The sequence below is a fragment of the Eleutherodactylus coqui genome, chromosome 2 (genome assembly GCF_035609145.1).
Source record: "Eleutherodactylus coqui strain aEleCoq1 chromosome 2, aEleCoq1.hap1, whole genome shotgun sequence".
Lineage (NCBI taxonomy): Eukaryota > Metazoa > Chordata > Amphibia > Anura > Eleutherodactylidae > Eleutherodactylus > Eleutherodactylus coqui.
In genome coordinates this window covers 223,505,948-223,526,612 of record NC_089838.1, presented here as the reverse complement: position 1 = coordinate 223,526,612, position 20,665 = coordinate 223,505,948, and the positions used below count along the sequence as shown (strand labels likewise).

Genomic DNA, 20,665 nt, shown 5'->3' with positions numbered 1-20,665 from the left:
CGGCTCACATGGCGGTAAAACGCTGTGCGATACATTTTATGCGTTATGGCCCTCTGAATGAGCTCTTAAACAGAAAGATTAGCTAACGAGCCAACTATGATTTACATACTGCCATGAAATGAACGATAGTAAACAGTAAAAAAAGGGCCTTCCCCTACTGCCCTAAAGTAAAATGGCCCCCGGAGCGTCCCAGTGGATCACGTGACGCTCAGCAGCAGCTGTCGTAATTCAGGTCTCGCTTTTCCGCTTCCCTGTTGTGTCATAATAGTGTCGCGAGAGGAAGGGAGAGCCTTAGTTGCTCGGGCCGAGGACGAGTCTGAGCTCGGCTAGAACGGGCCGCGGCGGCCGGGGGCAGCTCCTGGACCGGCGCCCCTTCCTCCGGCTCTCATCGCCCCATCCGCGGGGACAACGCTAAGGAATCGGGAGACGGAAGAAGCCAAAGGAGCCTCCCATCCCCCGCCAGGGTAGAGCCAAGCGATCGGCCCCTTTGGGTGGGGAAGGAAGCTGCGGGGGGTCGGATTGTCCCCGGCTACGGCAGGCGGAGGAATGATCGGGGCCGCACATCGGTAAGGACACCTGGGGCGGGTGGTCCGGGGAGCTGGCAGCGTGGGCGAGGAGGTGGGGGAGGGGGTATTTACATCCCAGCTCATTAACCCATTAGTTGCCGCCTGTCATAGAGTTGCTGATGACACCGTGACGTAGTGTGACGTCCTCCCCCTCCAGGACCCCCAAAGTGGACCTGTAAGACATGTGTGCCTGTTCACACTGCGCCGTGTCCCCGTAGTGTGCCAACGGGGAACTTTCTTACCGACTTCTGCTGTTTCTGACGTCTTTAGGTTACGTTCGCGGCGCATTTTTTCCCCGTTTTGGAATAGAAGAACGGAAATAAAGTGTAATGTCGGAGCTTGTGGAGGAGAACGAGGTCCTTCTGGTTTCCATCATTTCACTAAAAAAGTCGCCTTGAATCCTGTCTCTCTTTGCTGATGTCTTAGATGGAACCCGTGTTGGAAACGTCCGCTAGCGAGACCGCCAGAGTCGTGTTCTGCTGCTGTTGTCAGAAATGGCGAAATGCCTGATGGATGGCTGAGAGCGCGGCGGGCGTCTTCATAGCTTCATGATCCGTTTTTTTTTTCTTGTTGACTTTAAAGCCGCGGACACTCTCCTTACATTTCTTTTTTTTTTTTTTTGTTCACTTCTATGCATGAATTATGGGGTGACAGTCGTTTTTGCAATTGGGTATAGTGAGCAATGTCTTCTGCAGTTTGTACATATCGGTGTATATAGAAACTGCAGTTGGCAGGCCCTTTTTTGGTGAACCAGTAGCGGTCAGACTCTACCTGCATTGTGGAAATCTACACCATGATAGATTAGTGTAAATGCCCGCAGGATCTGGCCGACGAATGAGAATTTATTAGACATTCGCATTGTGCAGGCGTAAAATGCAACCGATTGGCCTGTCCATGTATGAAGGACGGCCTGGTGACCGTGAACGGGCCAGCAGAACAGAGGGATTCGCGGCCCGCTGCCCTCCAGGCACTGACTATGATCGCTCCCGTGCGAGCGCAGGAGAGAGATCTTGTCGTTGGCCGTCGGACCCTCCTGCACCCGATGGTCCTCCTGTGTTAAAGGGCCCGTTGCTCTCAGTAGATCTATGGGGGAGGTGGACAGACGACGTTTCCTCTTCTCTTCTTGCTGTGGTCATTAATTAGCTGATATAATGTGTAGGAGAGAAGAGCTATCAGCCCGTTGGTCCAGCACACTGATGGATCCCCTATTCTGACTGATAGTCTGTTTGCATGGTAAGAGCCATCGGGCAAACAAGGAGCGAGTATCGCTGGCATAGCTCACAGCGCTGCTGGCACAGAGCAGGGACGCCAAGGAGGCCCCCCCCCCCAATCTCCATTCTCAGTAAGCAGCAGTCGTTCACTCTTTTGCAGCAGGAGCTGAACAACTCTCATACAGTCGCTGCAGGTGGTTATGCAGGTCGATTTATCGTTCAGATTCTAGCAGGGGCGCGATCGATAATTGTCCTGTATAAGAGGGCCATTAGGCCCCCTGTCCACGACAGTGATTTCGCCGGCGTTGCTATGAAAAGCGCCGGCCCAATGTCCACGAGCAGAGAATCATTGCGATTCTCCGCTCGCTGTAGGCAATTCGCAGCATGCTGCGAATTGCCCCGATTTTCCGTGGTCAGCCTATCTGTCAGATAGGCTGACCTGCAGAGAACAGTCTCCTGCTCCTGGGCGGCGGCTCCCGCGACTGAGGTTCGCTGGCGGATACCGCAACGCCGGTGGACAGGGGGTCTTAGGGGGTTACTTAACATTATATGTGTAACAAAAAAAACATCTTATTTGTATAGCGCCAACTTATTTTGCAGCACTTTCAGTTAATTATTTTTTTGTTTCCATAGGGACTTGAACTTGTTATTGTTTGATCACTCATACGGTATAAAGCAATATTATGGTTATTGCACTATGCAGTATTTTAACAGGCTCTCTATTAAAGATGTGCTATAGGTACTTCCCTATTAGGCAAATGATCACGGCAGCGCTGCGGGTTATCAGAATGTCCCAGGCTGTCATGACACCCAGCCAGAATCATAGAATGGTAGAGTTGGAAGGGACCTCCAGGGTCATCTGGTCCAACCCCCTGCTCAATGCAGGATTCACTAAATCATCCCAGACAGATGTCTGTCCAGCCTTTGTTCGAAGACTTCCATTGAAAGAGAACTCACCACCTCCTGTGGTAACCTGTTCCACTCATTGATGACCCTCAGTGTCTAGTACTGTATTTCCCTGAAAATAGGTCCTACCCTGAAAATAAGCCCTACCCTGGTTTTCAGGGGAGGCTTGAAATATAAGACCTCCCCTGAAAATAAGACCTAGCTAACCTGCATTAAAAGGGAAAAAAAATTCAATACCTGGTTCCTGGCGTCCCAATGGTCTCTGGCAGTGCGGCAAACTGCAGTGTCCTTGCCATCTCAGCTTCTTTCTGGTGAGGGAGCTTTGAATACCCTGGCTCCAGCGAAGCGAGCTCTGTGATTGGCTAATCAAGTGCCAGCAGCCAGTCGCAGCCGGTGCTCGGTGAGCCAATCACCCCCCTTCCCTGAAAACAAGACACTATAATATAAGACACTCTTATTTTCGGGGAAACACGGTATCTAATTTGTGTCTCTATCCCTATCAGTTTCATCCCATTGCTTCGAGTTCCATCAGTTATTGCAGGGGGGCGGATCAGGACATTTAAATGCCAATTAATCAGGATATTTAAATGCCAAACAATCGGGATATTTAAATGCTGCTATCAGCACTAATAGTATCACTGAAAGGATTAACGGCTGCGAACAGGGTTGTCTCTGATCCCTGCTGTTGTGGGTGGGTGTCGGCTGTGGGTAATATCTAATACCCACTGTGTATGCAGTGGGTTTGGCTCCTGAGCCCGCCCCATGCACCGCATGTTCTGTGGATGGTTATAGACATCCTATATGTGCGGTTAGGACTTATAGAGCCGTGTGTGTGATGGCAAGGGGTTAAATATTCCCTGCTGTTCATAAGGCCCACAATCCTGTAGCTTGCCTTGGTTCTGCTGGATTTAGTTACCTTGTAAATGTAAAAATGTTTGTTTCATGTGGTTTACATGTCAGCCATGGCTCATGTAAATCTCAGGAAGTAATGCATGCTTGGTCCAGCCTGATTTGGAGGAGTACATACAACTGGCTGTAAGGTTGAGCTGACTGGCTTTTTTTGGAACTGATAGGACATGCCGCGGGTTATGAACTATTTGCCGCGGAAATATGTGCGGCTGACTTCCATTGCAGTCAATGTCAGCCAGCCGTCACGCTATACTTCCGCTGTCAGCTCCCGTGTTTAGAAGCATTGCAGATCTGACACACATACGGCTACTAGTAAATATTAGGACACTATAGTGCCAGTGTCTCTGGTGGCACAATGCACCACTTACTAAGGCCGCCTGCACACGAGCGGGTCGGATCCGGCGGCGAGAATTCTCGCCGCAGGACCCCACCCGAGGGCCTGCAGAGACGAGCGCGTACTCACCCGCGCCTGGCGGCCCCGGCTCTTTCATGTGCCGGCTGCCGCGCAGACCGGAGCCGGCGACCGGGTGAGTGCGTGCCCCGCACAAAAATAGGACATGCCGGAGTTTGTTTGCAGCGCGAGATTTCGCGCTGCCAAACCGCGGCCGTCTGCATAGGAGTGCGTATTGTAATGCACTCCTATGCAAACTTTCAGTGGCGGAAATCCCGCGGGAAATACCGCCGCGGGATTTCCGCCCGTGTGCAGGCGGCTTAATATAGGGGCTAATGCCCGCACTTGTTTCACAGCAGTTATTAGGTTCTATTGAACCCAATAGCTCAATGTTCACACTGTGGAATTCCACCGCAGAATTCCGCAGTGTGAAATAACACCCAGCATGTCCTATTTGCTGCGGGAATACGCGCGGCTGGCTTCCATTGTAGTCAATAGAAGCCATCCGTCATATCCTTCCGCTGTCAGTACAACAGAAGTATCGTGTGACTACACGACCTCCCCCCAGCCGCGCCAGGCGCTGACCGTGGCGGATCCGGGAGGTGAGTATGGGGTCCTCGGGGCCGCGTGATGGACTCTGCTGTGGTATTCTGCAGGCGGATTCCGTCACGGCCGTGGGCATGAGCCCTAATGCACTGGGTACTAATTAGAACTGAAGGGGAGAATCCTGATATCAGTCTATAATGATGAATTGCTGTGTATGTGATTCCCTTATGTAAAAAAATGGGATACAAACCTTAGTTACATACGCATGAAGGATGGAGTCATCCTGTCGGTTTCCACTGTCCACCCCCGGAAAAAAAATGTCCTTCACATACTGCAACCCCCAAATCATCATTGCCCCCGTGTACCTCCTTCCGCACTCCTTAGCAACACAACCTTCTCTGCAGTGCTGTTCTGTACAGATTGGTGATGAGCCAGGAGACAGCTGTATTCCTGATTCCTTGTCTCCCAACTCATCAGTTTCCAGTAGATTGGTTAACTGCCCATTGTCCTCATATTAGCCCTGCCCACAGGGGTTGGGTTAATTATCATTTTACGATTGCAAGAATCATGCCTTAGTAAAATTGTGACTAATCAAATTAATTTTAATTGTCCAGACCTACTGTAGGGTTATGCTCATATCTGCGTCGGAGGCTCCATTGGTGGCTTCCATGGTATGTTCTAATACATTTGATGAGACAAATAGTTCCGCATGCTGCACTTTTTCTTCTTGGCAGACACCTTGAAGGGGTTGTCCCACTTCTAGCTTTTGATGCCCTATCCTCAGGATGGGTCATCAATAGCAGATCAGTTGGGTTCTACCAACCTGCTTTTTTCCTAGGCTGGTATCTTTGTGTACTGAGCTGCAGACAGCTCTATACACTGCACAGTTGCCCGTGTTGGTACTGCAGGCTGAGTCCTATTGAAGTGAATGGGATTCAGCCTGCAATACCAATCCAAGCCACTGCGTAATGTACAGAGCTGCATCCAAACACCTGACTATGCAGGGAACAGCCGATCGCCATGAAACCCCGCTGATCTGTTAATGATTACCTATCCTTGGATAGATCATCAATAGCTAGAGGTGGTAACCAAGCAGGCTGACCCTATTGTATTCAGCGTCGTTGTTTATAATTGAAACCACAATGCCGGCCTTAAGCGTATGTGAATGTAAACCCCGTCAAGCTGTAATATAATCTGTTTATTTATATCATATTGCTCATATAGCGCCAAATATTCCTCAGCAACAGAAATAGTAATGATCCTCTTCGCTCCCCGGAAGGGCTTTCACTCCGATTTTACTATCTTGCATGCTGGAGCCAATTTCATAGGAAGCAATTAACATATCATTCATTGTATCTTGAATATATATATTTTTTGTTTGCCTGTGGCAACCGATGCAGGCCGCACTAACTTTTTGCTCATATTGCCTCTGGCTGGACTGGAGACCTAGGACAGCCGTGCAACCATTGAGCGAGATGGTCTCTATTATCCCCGTCTAGATGTGAGCACAGGAATTATTAGTGAAGCTCTACGTGGAGTCAAGGCAGTAAATGGCAGCATATTATTTGCTGATATATGCCCCAACTCTGCAATGCTAATTTTCAGGTTATGATCATTATCTCCGGGATGTGCGAGGAGAGATTTACCAGGCCAGCCGGATGATTGTTTGTTATAATGATAGATCTTTATGACGTTGGACTAGCACTTGTAATGTAAGGAGGAGGCAGGGGTCTTCATCACCGAGCGGGACGGCGGACATAAATTGTAACATGAGCACCGTGCAAACAATGGAAGGCGCTTATAATAACGCTCGCGGTAAAGAATAGCCGTAATATACCGCAAGTAAATGTAATCAGATGTCTGAGCAACGACGGCGTTCTTTAAAGGGCAGCGATCGTGAAAACGGGAAAAGCCTCAGTCGTTTTTATGTCTGATGGAAAGGACATATTAGTTTGACAATTATAGCACGCTCTACAGTGTCAGCGGGCCGTACGTCTCTCATCCACAGTTTATGATAGGCCGGCAATTCAGGTAATCGGTACTCCCTTTTTAGGCACGGAATGAGTGCTACTCGCTAGTAAGACCGTCGGAGCTCAAAGAAGTATCAGACTTGTGTTGCATTCACATACCACTTAAAATCTGTTAGTAGTTTTTTTTTTGGGGGGGGGGGGGCTAGAACTATAATAACTTGTATATTCCACCTTTTTGAAAACGCAAGTTTAGGTGCAGTTCACTCTTGCATTAATGGGTCCCATATTTGCTTCTGCTGGCCGTTGCCATATGTTTGACAAGAATAATAGTCCAATCTCATCACTATTTTATTACAGGTTGCGATTGCATGGAAGATTGGTTGGCTCACATATTTCCTCATCGTTAGAATGTTTATTAGGTATTAGTAGGAGGCTTGTTGTTGAGCTTCTGCAGGACGTCACCAGCTTGTTGGCGCTCGAGCAGCCTGTTTAGACGGGCAGATTCATCAATGACTCGTTCAACGAGAATCGTTCAGGGTTTCACGTAGGGAATGAGAGGTGCTTAAGTGAAACGGCAAGTAAATGAGCCAACCATGATTTTTTTATGTCTGCTGAAAGGTTCCTTTTAATGCAGTGGGGGACTTTGTAAAGACGCCCTCCCAAGAATAGCTCTGTGAGGATGTTTAAAAAGCGATGCTATTCATTCGCTGATTCAGACGTTTTTAGGCCGCTTTCAGATTAGTGTATTTTAACTTTAAAAAAATCAGAGGTGAGAGGAAACATGCACAAAGACATAACTCACAGAAAAAGTAGCCAAATATGCTTCACCTGATACTGCAGGGCAGGCTCAATCACCATATCTCCTAGTAGCATGCAAAGCCAGATTGCAATATGAGGGAGGTAAATGTTAAGTGCAGACTCATGTGCAGCCACTTAACCCAAGATAAGGAGAGGGGTGACTGCAGACTACATGGTCTGCTCTTATGAACTGATATCAAGGATGCCAGCCATAGAGAAGTGCGACATACCATACAGGAATACAATCCCTACTGGCAATGCGGTGGATTGCCCTGTATCACCACAGTGCGCCATACTGGCAGGGCATCCTGGGCTCTCCCAGCATCTATAACGCACTGCAGGCAAAAAAAGCACTGATAAATGCAGGTGTTGGTTTGCATTTTGGCTGGAACAGGTAAGCTGACAGGCAGCGGCAAGGCCACCACACGTCCGTCAGAGCCTACGCTATCTCACTAATGGCTAAGTAAAATCACAGAGGTGAGAGAAAAAAATGTACAAAGACATAACTCACAGAAAAAGAAGCCAAATATGCATCGCCTATACTGCAGGGCAGGCTCAATCACCATATCCCTAATTAGCTTGCAGACGGCCAGATTGCAATATGAGGGAGCTAAATGCTCAGTGCAGACTAATGTGCAGCCACTCAACCCAACCCAAGATTGGGGCAGAGGTGACTGCAGACAACATAGGGGTCCCCTCGCTTTTTGCCCAGCTGGCTGGCCTTTGGATGGAAGAAACAGTGCTGCATGCAGTTCTTAAACTAGAAGTATTCCAGAACTGTGCAGATAAAAGGCAAGTCAGATGAGGCAAGATAGAACCAAGTGATCTATCAGATGGAACAGGAAAGTGAAAATCCAACCTGAAACTGCACCTGAGTGTACTAGTGATCAGTAGAGGCTCAACAGCAAGACCCCATTCAATCAAAACATAGATATTTTAATGACAAGTATACTCTAACTTAGATATGTTTCCTATACAAATGGTTAACTAGTAAATGTCCCCGACTTGTCCTGCAGCTTCTTTTACATGCTGACTGAGAAATAATAAATCCTGATTGGTCAAAGTCTTCACTGTTCAAGTCTACAAGTTCTAATGAAGACTCTTCGGACATATGAAGAACCCCTGAAGGTGCCTCCTAAATCCCACATACACTCCGCTGGACCTAGAGGTGTTTCCAATGGGAAAAGGAGATAAGCTGCACCTTCAGGAACAAAGAATTGGGCATATTGAAAACTAGCATGCCTGCCCCTTTGTTTCCCAACATCTGCCATCAGAGTGGGTTTCAGTCCCGCATTTCCCCTACCTATTTATTTTCACACTTGCAAAATAAAAAAAAAAGGCCCGACCATAGATCTCATGTGTAAGTATGCAGTGAATACACAATCCCGTTGACTTTCATGGATCATTTTCAATCCAGACCAAAATAGTGCATGCTTTCCCCCCACCCACCCATGCTCATAAAATCTGCATGCCTGATTACCCCAATGCAATGGGGTTTCAACTCTTTGTAATACAGAGTAGAAATATGCCCGTGTGAATGAGCCTTTACTGTGCATCGATAGTCTAAGACACGACATGCTGCTCTGATTGGCCAGTGCTGCTCACATGGGCAACACTGGTCAATCGAAGCAGGTCTTGCACACAGAGCATTAGTTTGCATCAGTAGTATATCAGGTAGTCAGAGAAGTGGTGCGGCCATCCTTGTTTGTCCAGGACTGGAAGGTCACTTTTAAGGGGCCCAAGGATGCCAATTACACCACTTGAGCCTGGATTCTATCTGCTAATTAGCATCACACACGCCTCTGTATACTCCCCTGCTACAGTGTGACTAACGTTAGGGTTTAAAGGGAACCTGTCATCAACTGTAGCATCATATAGTAAGTTGAGTTTAGGGAGCCTCTTCTCACATTCGCTTGGACCCCCGTTCTAGGCGGTGTACATGCCCCCTGTGAATGGGAATGCGTGAAAGGGGGATGGGGTGAGTATGAGGAGGGCCTCCCCGAATGTCCCCTAAACTATGTCCTTCCATCCTTTTATCTTAAATCATCATGATGAGAAGGTTCCTTGTTGGGATTTGTATGTGGCTTGTGGAGAGATGATTTCCCAGGTAAGTGCTGAGACTTGTACGGCCGGCCCTCGGAGCAGATGGGTGCGTGCCTCAGAGCTGTACATTCAGGGGTGTGTCTGGAGGAAGAATCCCCCCACATCCCTCTTTAGGGATCCAACACACATTCTTGTGTCAGAAGCTAAAGGATAGTTTGTGGTAGAATGATAAGACATGTTCTGCTCTTAGGGACATTTCACACGGGCCGGTGTTGTCCGCAGGACGCAGCGCAGATGCGGACCTTGTGTTTACCTGCGGAGTGCGTTCTGCTGAACGTTTGGCAGAATTCCTTGCATTGTTTTCACACAGATATTAATGCAGAATTACATCCAGACGTTGTTAATTCCTCAGCACAAAGCATTTCCGTTGCAGAATTTAATCCTGCAGTTTTGAAGTAAAGATGGGCGAATTTTAACTGGTGAAGAAGTCAAACCCCGTAGGAATAACATTGTGATGCAGAAATGTCTGCGGACTATTTGTTCCCTGTGACAGGTCCCTTAAACATCAAGCGTTGCTAATTGTTACAAATGATTATATACAGGAAATTTTCAATTTGCATTGAAAAGCGCTGTTTTAGGAAGGTGGTCTTCAGGAAAGAGGAAGGTATGCATAGTCTGAGGGAACAAAATCTGACCCATGAAACCTATTTACTAGATGAGGGGTGGTATTTTGGAGGTGTGTGTCTGTGTGTCTGTGTGTCTGTGTGTCTGTGTGTCTGTGTTCCCTTCAATTGTGACAGCTCCTAGTCGATTCTTATGGGTTTTTTTTTTTTACAATATGTAGAATAAACAGAATGTTTACTCTCATTGTAAAAACAAAAGCAGAACCATCACCTAGGAGTTGTCAGAATGAAATGAAACTTTATATTTGTGATTGTAACCTTGATCTAAGTGATATAATATCAGAGCAAAAGGATAATTTATTGCAGAAAACTGACCCCTTGAAGGGAGGCTCTAGTACCCTATTGCACCGCCTCTAGCTTGTATACAAGATGTGATGAAGGGAGCATGAAGGCTCTAGTACCCTGTTGTACCGCCTCTAGCTTGGATGCAAGATGTGATATGAGCGGACATGGAGGTATACAGGTTCCTTATGGTATCCTGTGACATATCTGTCCACCGTTGCTATAACGTAGCTTCTAGATCGTGCAAACATATCGTCTGTTGAAGTCCCAGATCGCTCCATATATGTTCCATTGGTGATAAATCAGATGACTGACGTGTGACAATGTTGTGTAGACATTCCTGTGACATCCTTGCTGTGTGCGGCCGAGCATTATCCTACTGGTAGATGTCTCTTGGAAGCCGCCATAAGAGGAACACCTGTGACTGCTGGATGTCCTGAACATATCACTGAGCTGTCGTTGTCCCTCCTACCACTACTAGGGGTGACTGACTATCATATGCAATGGCCCTCTTGACCATCACACCAGCAGGGGGCAGTGTGCCACTATACAGCAAAGGCAGGACTGGAGTGCTCATCCCTAGGTCTCCAAATATTAACGCAACCATAATCGGGGCCCAAAATAAACTTGGATTCGTCACTGAAGACAACCCAGTTCCACCCCACAGCTGTCTAGTTTAATTGTTCATGACACCACTGCAAACGGGCTATGGTGAATGTCAAAGGTAGTACATATAATGGACACCATGAGACCAAATGTCTTTCAGCCAAGTGCCTGGAAATGGATCCGGCAGACACACAGGCCTGTAACGATATGCCACCTGTGTCTGGATGGCGGACAACAAAATAGTTGGTGTTTGTTGGATGGTCAGAGGATCATCTCCACAGTTTGTCAAGAGCCTCCTGAGCCCGGTCACCTTGTGTGCCCTCATGCATCCACTGGTACCAACACCTCATAACAGTCTGCTCAGAACGGCACAGGTGCCGGACAATTTGCTGATACGACCATCCAGTTGCTTGTATTCCAATAATGGACCCTCTCAGACTGTTAATTGGGTGAAATCTCTCTGATTGCATCGTAGAGGCGTCTAGTGGTCAACAAGCTCTACACAAGCGGATAAAGAGGTCATTACGCACAAGTATCCTCTGAGAGCCTTTTATAGGCCAAGGGAGAAAACACTTCTAGGGTGTCAGCTGGCAAGACCGTTGATCTAATCGCACCACAACTCTAGTAAGTTGCATATCTGCCTGAGATGTAACTGCATGCTGAGTTTTGCAGCAAAATGATAACTTCTAGGGGTGGGATTTTTATTTTTTTATTTATTTTTACACGGTTAGGGCATTATATAAAATGGCCTAACTTGTAGCCTGTGTTCTCTTTATCTCACTCAATGTGGCATACATGTACCAAGTGGTAATGGTGTGGACATAGAAGCTGCCAAGATCTGGTCCCATAGAAGCTTGTCTGTCTGGTCCTATTAGACTTTAAATGAAGTTTTAGGGTTCACACTTGACCACAACATCATTCAAACTCCTCACTGCAGTCATGCTGAACTGGGGCTCTGGACCCCCGTTCTAGTGATTGGTGGGCTGCTAAAGATGTGCTATGCTGTGGACTGCTATGGGAGTTACGTAAACAGCATATTGAAACCGCTTATCTGTTTCCATCCACCTTGTACAATGGGGATGGGGCAGTGGGAGCCAAAATAGGCAGAGGCTGCAGAACCTACCTCTGGGACTCGCGGCGATCGTCTAAGATGGGATACAGAACTGCTGAAGGCTTGGCTCTTTTTTTTGCTGTATTTTTTTTTTCTTAAGCCCGTCTGCACATGAACGGATTTGCTTTGCGGAATCTGCGGTCATCGTCTGCACCGCGGATCTGCAGCAAATACCGTTTGTTACATACTATGGAAAATCGCTTCTTTGCACATTTCTGATGACGGCTTGCCGCAACAATCCGCAATACATATAAAGGAAGAAAGACAGGTACGCGTGGGCGCTGCTGCTGTTGGGGTTGGCTTCCACATGCGGCATTGGATCCGTTCGTGTGCAATCAGCCTAACTCAAATATACTTTTAGTTCCTGTTCTCTGTTAACTACTTATCTTTTAAACATTTATTTCAACTGTGTGACTTTTCTTATTTGAACATGGTTTGCTTCATTTCTGACTTGGTCGACCTCCCGGAGAAATGTCTGCGCAGTCATTACTCATCTCCACACCATCTGTTGCCAGAGATGACATTACAGCAGAATGTTTTTGGGCTGTGTGACTAGCTTCCCAAAACATCCCTGTTGAACTCCATTTGGAAACCCTGAAAGGTGTATCTTCCTCTGCTGGGCTGCCATGTCTCTGCATCTTACATGCATAAGAATACAGCCGATGCCTTCCGGAGATGTAAGGCCCAACGCACACTGCAATCCAGCCTGTGGGAAGTGCTGGTATGCTAACCTCCCATAAAGAGGTAACATACATTGATCAGCCGTACCGTTAAAAACCATTTGCCTAATATTATGTTGCAGCAAAGGAGTAAAGCCGGATGCTTAAAAATACTACTTGTTATTCCAAAAGATCCATAAATTGCAAATGGTTGGTACAGCATAACGCTGTGTTTACGTTTAGACACGTTTTGAAAGGCACTTCTTTCTTGATCACAGCTAACAAACTCGCGTGGTACTCCCCCTTAAAATCAGTTACAGAACAATCATTATAAATTTGAATCATATGTGCACATTCACACAAGCTTGATTGCAACACCGAAAGCGGGGAAAAAAAATAACTTTTGTTTATCCTTTCCTCCTACAGCAAGTTGGTGTATATTTAGAAGGGAAGAATTAAAAAATTAAAGCCTAGAAATTACACCGTTGTGTCTTGTTCTATTGGCAGTTGAAATTAAAAGACAACGGTATTCTCTGCATCAGCACGATAAGCACTTATTCAGACGACCGTATATCGGCCAGGTTTTCACGCCCGGGCGATATACGCTGTCCCTCTCTGCAGCAGTGCAATGAGCTCCTGCCTCCTCTCCGGCCCTCACCCCTGTTTGCAATGGGAGGGATGGAACCCGGCTAAGTTCTGTCCCCCTGTCCTGCCACCTCCCATTACAAATAGTGGAGAGGGGGCAGGAGCTGCCTGCACTGCTCCTGGCCCATCCCATCCCGCCTACTCCCCCTGCAGAGAGGGACAGCGTATATCGTCCGGGCATGAAAACCCAGCCGATATACGGACGTCTGAATAAGCCCTAATGGCTATACAAAGTTTATGTAATGTGTGGTCTTTGTCTTTTTCTTTGTTTTTTTTTTAAGCATTTGGGACAACCTGTAGATTTTATTTTGTACTGTTTTTGGGCTAGGATGTTTTGTTTTTTTTTGTTTTTTTTAAAATTTGTAGTCATCCGTTCTTAAAATGAGTATATTTACACTAAAATATGGAAATGGGTTTCTCATTTTATTTTAGATGGTTCGATATATAATTTGTATAGCCTTGGATTATAGGGCACATATGGTGGTGGCTTTGGTTGACGTCAATGGTGGATCATTTTTGTTCTGCAAACTTTTTTATTTAACTTTTTTTTTTTTTTTTTAACCACCAGTTATATGAAGCCTCTTGGGGACATTCTCGTATTGTTTGTTTTATATTTTTTTTCATACTTTTTCCACTGTAACTGGGGCATCCATAGGAGCCCCAGTTACAGGGAAAACATCCCTCTGTAGTGACAGTAGTCACTAACATAGCTGATCAGGGTCTGCTAGGACCCTACAGGCGGTCACATAATTGCCGGGTCGAGTAGTGGAAGTAATACTTTCATTCTGTAGTACATGGCACTCATTGAGCGCTATGTAGCCTGGAAAGAAAAAGGCAGAAGCTGTTAAAAACTGCTTCTCTCTTCTCCTCTGGGTTCTCGGCTGTGTTTTACAGCCAAAGACCTGATTTGTTCCTGCTTGATTGCAGGGACAGAGGTTTTTGTTTTTTTTTTAAACTTTTTTTTATTGCATTTTCATATTTCAAAGAAAGAAACACAGAACAGTGAATGTGTGACAGAATACCTTGGACATGTCTTCATAAATTGCTGCTATGTGTCACATGTATGAAAATATCCTTACTATAAACAGCATAACTTATTATATCTGTGTGCTGTCTTATTTGTTTACTTACGAAGTGCATATTATTTTCCACAAGTTATACGACTTTACATATGCAACATTCTCTTTCTGTATGTATATAACAAAATTAAGTACATAACTAAAAGCATCATGACTAGAGATGAGCGAACATACTCAGCCACACCCCTTTTTCACTCGAGCACCGCGATTTTTGAGTACTAATCTATTCGGGTGAAAAGATTTGGGGGGGGGGGGGGCGCCGTGGGTGAGCGGGGGGGAGAGTTAGAGAGAGAGGGCTCCCCCCTGTTCCCCACTGCTACCCCCCCGCTCCACCACGCCATCCCCCGCTCCCCGGCGCCCCCCGAATCTTTGCACCCGAGTAGCCAGGTACTCGAAAATAGCGATGCTCGATCGAGTAATTACTCGAAACGAGTGCGTTCGCTCATCTCTAATCATGACACACGTAGTGGCTATTCTTCAAGAACATATATCATCTGTTCCACTCACCTTTATTCTGTCTGTTAATCTATAACCTAACAATATTATCACTAAAACCACTGAATTAATGTGTATGTATGTATGTGTGTGTGTGTATATATATATATATATATATATATATATATATATATATATATATATATTATACACACACAAATGTATCTTAAATTTTTCCCTCTTACTTTTCTATCCCCTCCCCTCCTTTTTTTCTCCTTCTCCTTCTCCCCCTTCCCCCCCCCCCCCCCCAGCTCGGGACAGAGGTTTTAATCCCACGCTATGCTTATGCTGTTGGCAAGGATGAGAGCCCAGGACCAAAAACCCACCTCTTCCCCTTTACTATGTTTGTTAACTATACAAAAGCATGATGAAAAAATCTAATTTTGCCTCCTCCTTTCCAAAAATGGAATAGAAAGTGATCAAATTGCACCATTACTAAGTACAGTTCATCCCACAAAAAGGAAAAAAAAATTGGTGTCAGGAAGGAATTTTTTACCTTTTTTAAATGGGGAAAATTGGCTTCTACCTCACTGAGTGTTTTTTGCCTTCCTCTGGATCAATATTGGGAGGTAATCGGCTGAACTGGATAGACGTGTATATTTTTTTCAGCCTTACATACCATGTTACGTTACGGTTTTTAATGCAGCTGTTTTTTGCGAGGCAAGTTGTTGAAAAATAGCAATTCTGACTCTTAAGATTACTTCTTACATTGTTTACCATCTGGGATAAATGGTAAACTATTTTTATTGTTGGGGGTGTTAAAAACATGGCAATGCCTATTTATATTCGTATTTTTTAATTTAAAAGTTTTGTGGAAGAATTTTATTTTTGTTTTTTTGATAACCTTTTATTGAATTTTTCTTTTAACACAATTTAATTCCCTTAAAGGGCTTGAAGATGCAATTGTTTGAGCACTATCATAGTACATTGCATTACAGAAGTAATGCAGTGTACTATGTATGTGCCCTCAGCCTATCAGACTCTGTCGTAGGTGGTAAACAAAAAGTCCCCGCTGGTGATCGCAGAAAAACATGCATTTTCCCATGAATACTATATTAAGAGACCTCTGCTAAGGGGAAAAGTGGTGAACTAGAACATGCCACATTTTTTTTTTCCCCCACAGCGGAAATCCGCGGCAGAATCGTGCATGTTAGCACCGACAGGCAAAAACGCTATTAGGTTCAATAGAACCTAATAGCTGCGTTATTCTGCCGCGGGGAACGCGGCAGAAATCCGTCTAAGGGCATTGGCCCTTGCAGGGTCTTTACAAAGGCCAATTCTATTGAGGGTCGAATGATCATTGGTGCTCATAATGCAGTCATTGAGCAGCTGCACATCTACCCATTTACATGGGAGGTGTGCAGCCAATTGGGAGCATTTTGTAGGCTTGCGTAATAGTTTCTTTTTACACAGCCTACCAATCAAGTGCATATTTTTGCCTTATTAAATAGGCTGTGTAAAAGGCTCTTCTGTGAATGTATTGGATATCCTATTTTGTTGGACTGTGACTAGGGATGAGCGAGTATACTCGCTAAAGCACTACTCGTCCGAGTAATGTGCTTTAGCCGAGTATCTCCCTGCTCGTCCCTGAAGATTCGGGGGCCGCCGCGGCTGACAGGTGAGTCGCAGCGGGGAGCAGGGGAGAGCCGGAGGGAGAGAGAGCTCTCCCCTCCGTTCTTCCCCGCAGCTCCCCGCCCCGCGCCGCCCCGCGCCGGCCCCCGAATCTTCAGGGACGAGCGGGGAGATACTCGTCTAAGGCACATTACTCGAGCGAGTAGTGCTTTAGCGAGTATACTCACTCATCCTTAACTGTGATTTTGTAGTTTTATTCATCCGTACTTAAAAAGATCCCCCTTATTGGCAGGTCGGTTTTATGCCCTATACTGATCTATTTCTTGTTCTCTTTTCAGCTTGTGGTAGACCTGACTAATCCCCTTATGGTCTATTTGTGTGAGTGACGAGACATTCTTTAAGCGGATATGAAGCGTGAGGTTCCTTCAGATGCACCAAAGAGACCGGAAAATCTGAAAGGGGTATTGCTAAACCCTAAGTGTCCTGGGACGGAAAGGACCTTCCCAGCAGACGTGGACATGATTGCAAGTAAAGTAGGTAACGAATTCTCCCACTGTTGCAGTGACTCTAATAAGCAACCGAGGAACTTAAATAACAGCGGCACAGATCAAGAGAAGGGCCTTGTCCGAAAAAAGAGGAAAAGCCAGCAGGCTGGTCCGTCCTTTACCCAAAGTTGTGCCGGTAAAGAAAATCAGAGACTGTTGGAGCTAAGACTAGAGCCACAGAGTGACGATGATAATGATTCTTCCTTTAGTGACTGTGTTTCTTCGCCTTCGTCAAGCTCACATTTTGGTGACTCTGATACAATGACTTCTGACGAGGACAAGGACAACCCTAGACGGTTCTCACCTGCAGGAGTAAACCCCACAAATAGAACTCCCAGTGCGAGGGCTCCGAAGTGGCCTCGTCCCCAGTCAGACTCTGTGCCTATGCTTATGAAAAGGCCTTGTTATCAGGTGAACAGCTTGAGGAGGCCGGTACATCGAAAGACGTTTATGAAAAAGGGTTCAACTCAGAGGACACAGAAACAAAAAGAACGGATATTAATGCAAAGAAAGAAGAGAGAAGTGCTGGCAAGGCAGAAGTATGCTTTGCTCCCCAGTTCTAGTAGCTCCAGTGAGAATGACCTTAGCAGTGAGTCGGCCTCTAGTTCTTCCACTGAAGGAGAAGAAGACATATTTGTTTCTCCCGGGGAAAATCACCAAAATGGTACAACAATTCCCTCAGGTAATTTATTTATTTTTTTAATTTTCTACCATCCTGAAGAGTAAAGCATTTCTGTGTATTAAACGAAAACCATGTAACCAGGTTATCCACAGTAAGAATAGCTTATTTCACGGGTGGTCTCTATGTCCCCATGATGGCACTTTTTGTTCTTCTGCTCCATTGGTTAATTGCTATTATACTAACACTGGGTCACATAGCTCCCCATTAGAATTTTAGCATTTGTTTTTAATCTTATTTTTATTGCGCCAACTTATTCCGCAGCACTTTCAGGTAATTTATTTATTACTCCCCACCAAGCTGGGTACTCATTTTACCGACCTCTGAAGGCTAAGTCAACTTTGAGTCTAGTACCTAAACCACACTTGGATTGAACTTGGTCGTGAGCAAGAGCTTAGGACTGCATTTCTGCTGCTGGTTCGTTTCCAAAATTTACCATGCGCTCCAATATTTCAATATAATACCTATGTACATACAGTTAATTTTTTTTCTTCTTTCAAACACTATCGTATCAAGTTCAACCTTTTTTTAGAATTACAAATTCCATGAAAGCAAATCCAACCTTGAATGGTCAAGACCAATAAATAGGATACATTTCTGCCTTCTCCCACTACTGGCCATAGGAGCTATATCTGGATCAACAGTCTACATTATTAACCATTAACACTGCTCGATATCAGCCGGGTAACGAGAAACGTTCAACGAGATTGGCGCTTGTTTAACCGGCTTTCACACAGGCCCGCTGGACATTATCTGGGACAAACTAGAGTAGAGTTTCATGGCTGTCGGGAATATATCTCCCCCTTTTTAAATGTTTGTTGCCTATCATCTGCCCATGTAAAAGGCCCTTAAGGGGGTTGTCCTATGAAAGCAAGTCAAAGGATAGGAGATAAATTGCCAATCACAGTGGGTTCGGGCTCTGGGAACCCCACCGATAAAGAGAACTGGAGTCCGGACCGCCCCGCGATGAAGACAGCAGTTGCTTGAGACAGTTGAGCTCTTCCCTTTTATGGATTGGCGATGACCTATTTTGCAGGACATCCCCTTTAACCCTGTATATTGTGTCTTCCAAAGAAGATACATTTATATATAGTGAAGGAATTCTTTCTGTCCCAGTGCCTTGGTTATGAAACCCAATTAGCGGAGGGTTGTTGGCAGAGGCTGTAAATAAATCCCTTTGCCTGACAATAAGTAGTTTGTTGCCATGGGTGGCAGTAGATGGAACAGATGGTTTGAGTATAATGATGGAAAATGGCTCTCAATCAGCAGGGAGCACCGGCATCTAGTAATCTCCTATCTCTAGTATTGCTATTTGCTATTTCGCATTCCTTTGTGCTATGCAGAAACAGCAATTTTCAGTGTTTCCAAGTTGTAAATGAGTAATGTATATTCTGCACAGAACAGACGCGGGAAATCTAGTTGCGTTCTCCAGAGAATAGTTCTCAGAACGTTTTTCATTTTGATGGTGTGAGTTTCAGATGCCCTTTCAGAGAATTTGTGAAGCCGGCAATAAGGCTCTGTTAACACAACAGCGAGAAAAATCTGACACATCTGCTTCATAACTGCTGCCGAAAACCATGATTTGCGCTTGTTGTTGCCACAAATGCGCGCACAGTTTAGCTTCTTTCTATACAGCTAGTCTGCATGCAGATTTCAGGACACGGAATCCACGTCAAGAAGTGACACGGCCATTCCTGTTGTGGGAAAGGAAAATAATCCTTGCCATATAGACTTCAGCGTGGATTGCCATTCAAGTGAATGGTGCACTTTTGGGTCCGCGTGAAATACAAGCTGATCCCCCAGTATTCGGAGCGGGATCACGGCTGTAACTGTGCAGACAGCAGCTGTTAGAGGGTTTGGAGAAGGCACTCTCCTTCTCCCCATTGGCATTTCCACAATGGGGTACCGATGGCCAGTGGAGATCAGATCATGCCCTCCAGCTCTGCCATGTACGGTGGCCTGTAAGCGTCAGTTCATCACTAACAGGAACAGGCTATACTCTCAGTGATGAACTGAGAATGTCCGATAATGCCCTGTACTACATAAGTAACATAGTATGTTAGGCTGAAAAAGACCTAGATGTCCATCCAGTTCAGTACAGTGTATTATCTGAACGATTAAAGGATCACATCTTTTTGAGCGCTCTCTAAACTATTTTACACAATAGGGCCAAATGCCGGATATTTTTGAAAAACTTTAGGGTAACAAAACATTGAGGTTTGCTTATCTGATAACTTTTGTTGTGTTTCAGAGAAACAAATTGAAAATCAAGAAAAATTCCTTTTTTTTTTTTTTTTTTTTTTTTAAATTTCTCCTCCACTTTATTTTTTTTTATAACTATTTATTATCCAGTTACTAGTTATTTTGATAACTTCGAGAGGTGCACTTTTTAAAACGGGGGTATTTATGGAAGTTTCTAATATGTTGGCCTCTTAAAGTCGCTCCAGAACTGAATTGGTCCCTTAAGGCTTCATGAACTTTGAAGATGGCTCCTGAAATCTCACATGTCTGACCTATGCAGCATTGGTTGGAGATTTGATGAAAGCAGGACTGGACATTTATTTAGTGACCATGGTTACAGTACGGAATGAAATATACACTCTGCCATGTGATGTGCCTGCATCCTCAGCTTCTAAGGCCTCTCACAACAGGGCGTTTGCAAAAATGCTCCGTTTTTCAACGCTGCGTTTACAGCATTTTCAGCACAGCTAAAAACGCTGTCCATTCATTTCAATGGGAGACTCAGTTGAAAACGCCCAAGAATAGAACATGCAGCGCTTTCAAAACTCAGCGTTTTTCAACGCAGCGTTTTCAGCCTTGTGTGAGCAGCCCCATTGAAATGAATGGGATCCTAGTACAGCGTTTAGCACAGAGCTGAAAACACAGCGCTAAACGCTGTACAAAAACGCCTGTGTGAGAGAGTGGCACGCCCGGAAATTTTCCGGGACGAGCTCCACTGCCTATAGTGA

General features: G+C 45.4%; 1 protein-coding gene across 4 annotated transcripts in view; it reads left to right on the top strand.

The window, feature by feature from the left end:
• The first annotated feature begins 267 nt into the window (after positions 1–267).
• Positions 268–20,665, top strand: part of RNF111 (ring finger protein 111) — a 57,329-nt gene continuing 36,931 nt past the window's right edge. For all 4 annotated transcript variants that reach the window (XM_066592530.1, XM_066592529.1, XM_066592528.1 and 1 more), the window contains exons 1-2: positions 268–566; positions 16,811–17,699. In XM_066592530.1, the coding sequence (XP_066448627.1) occupies positions 16,880–17,699 (820 nt within the window). In that variant the 5' untranslated portion in view covers positions 268–566; positions 16,811–16,879. The remainder of the gene's footprint in view (positions 567–16,810; positions 17,700–20,665) is intronic.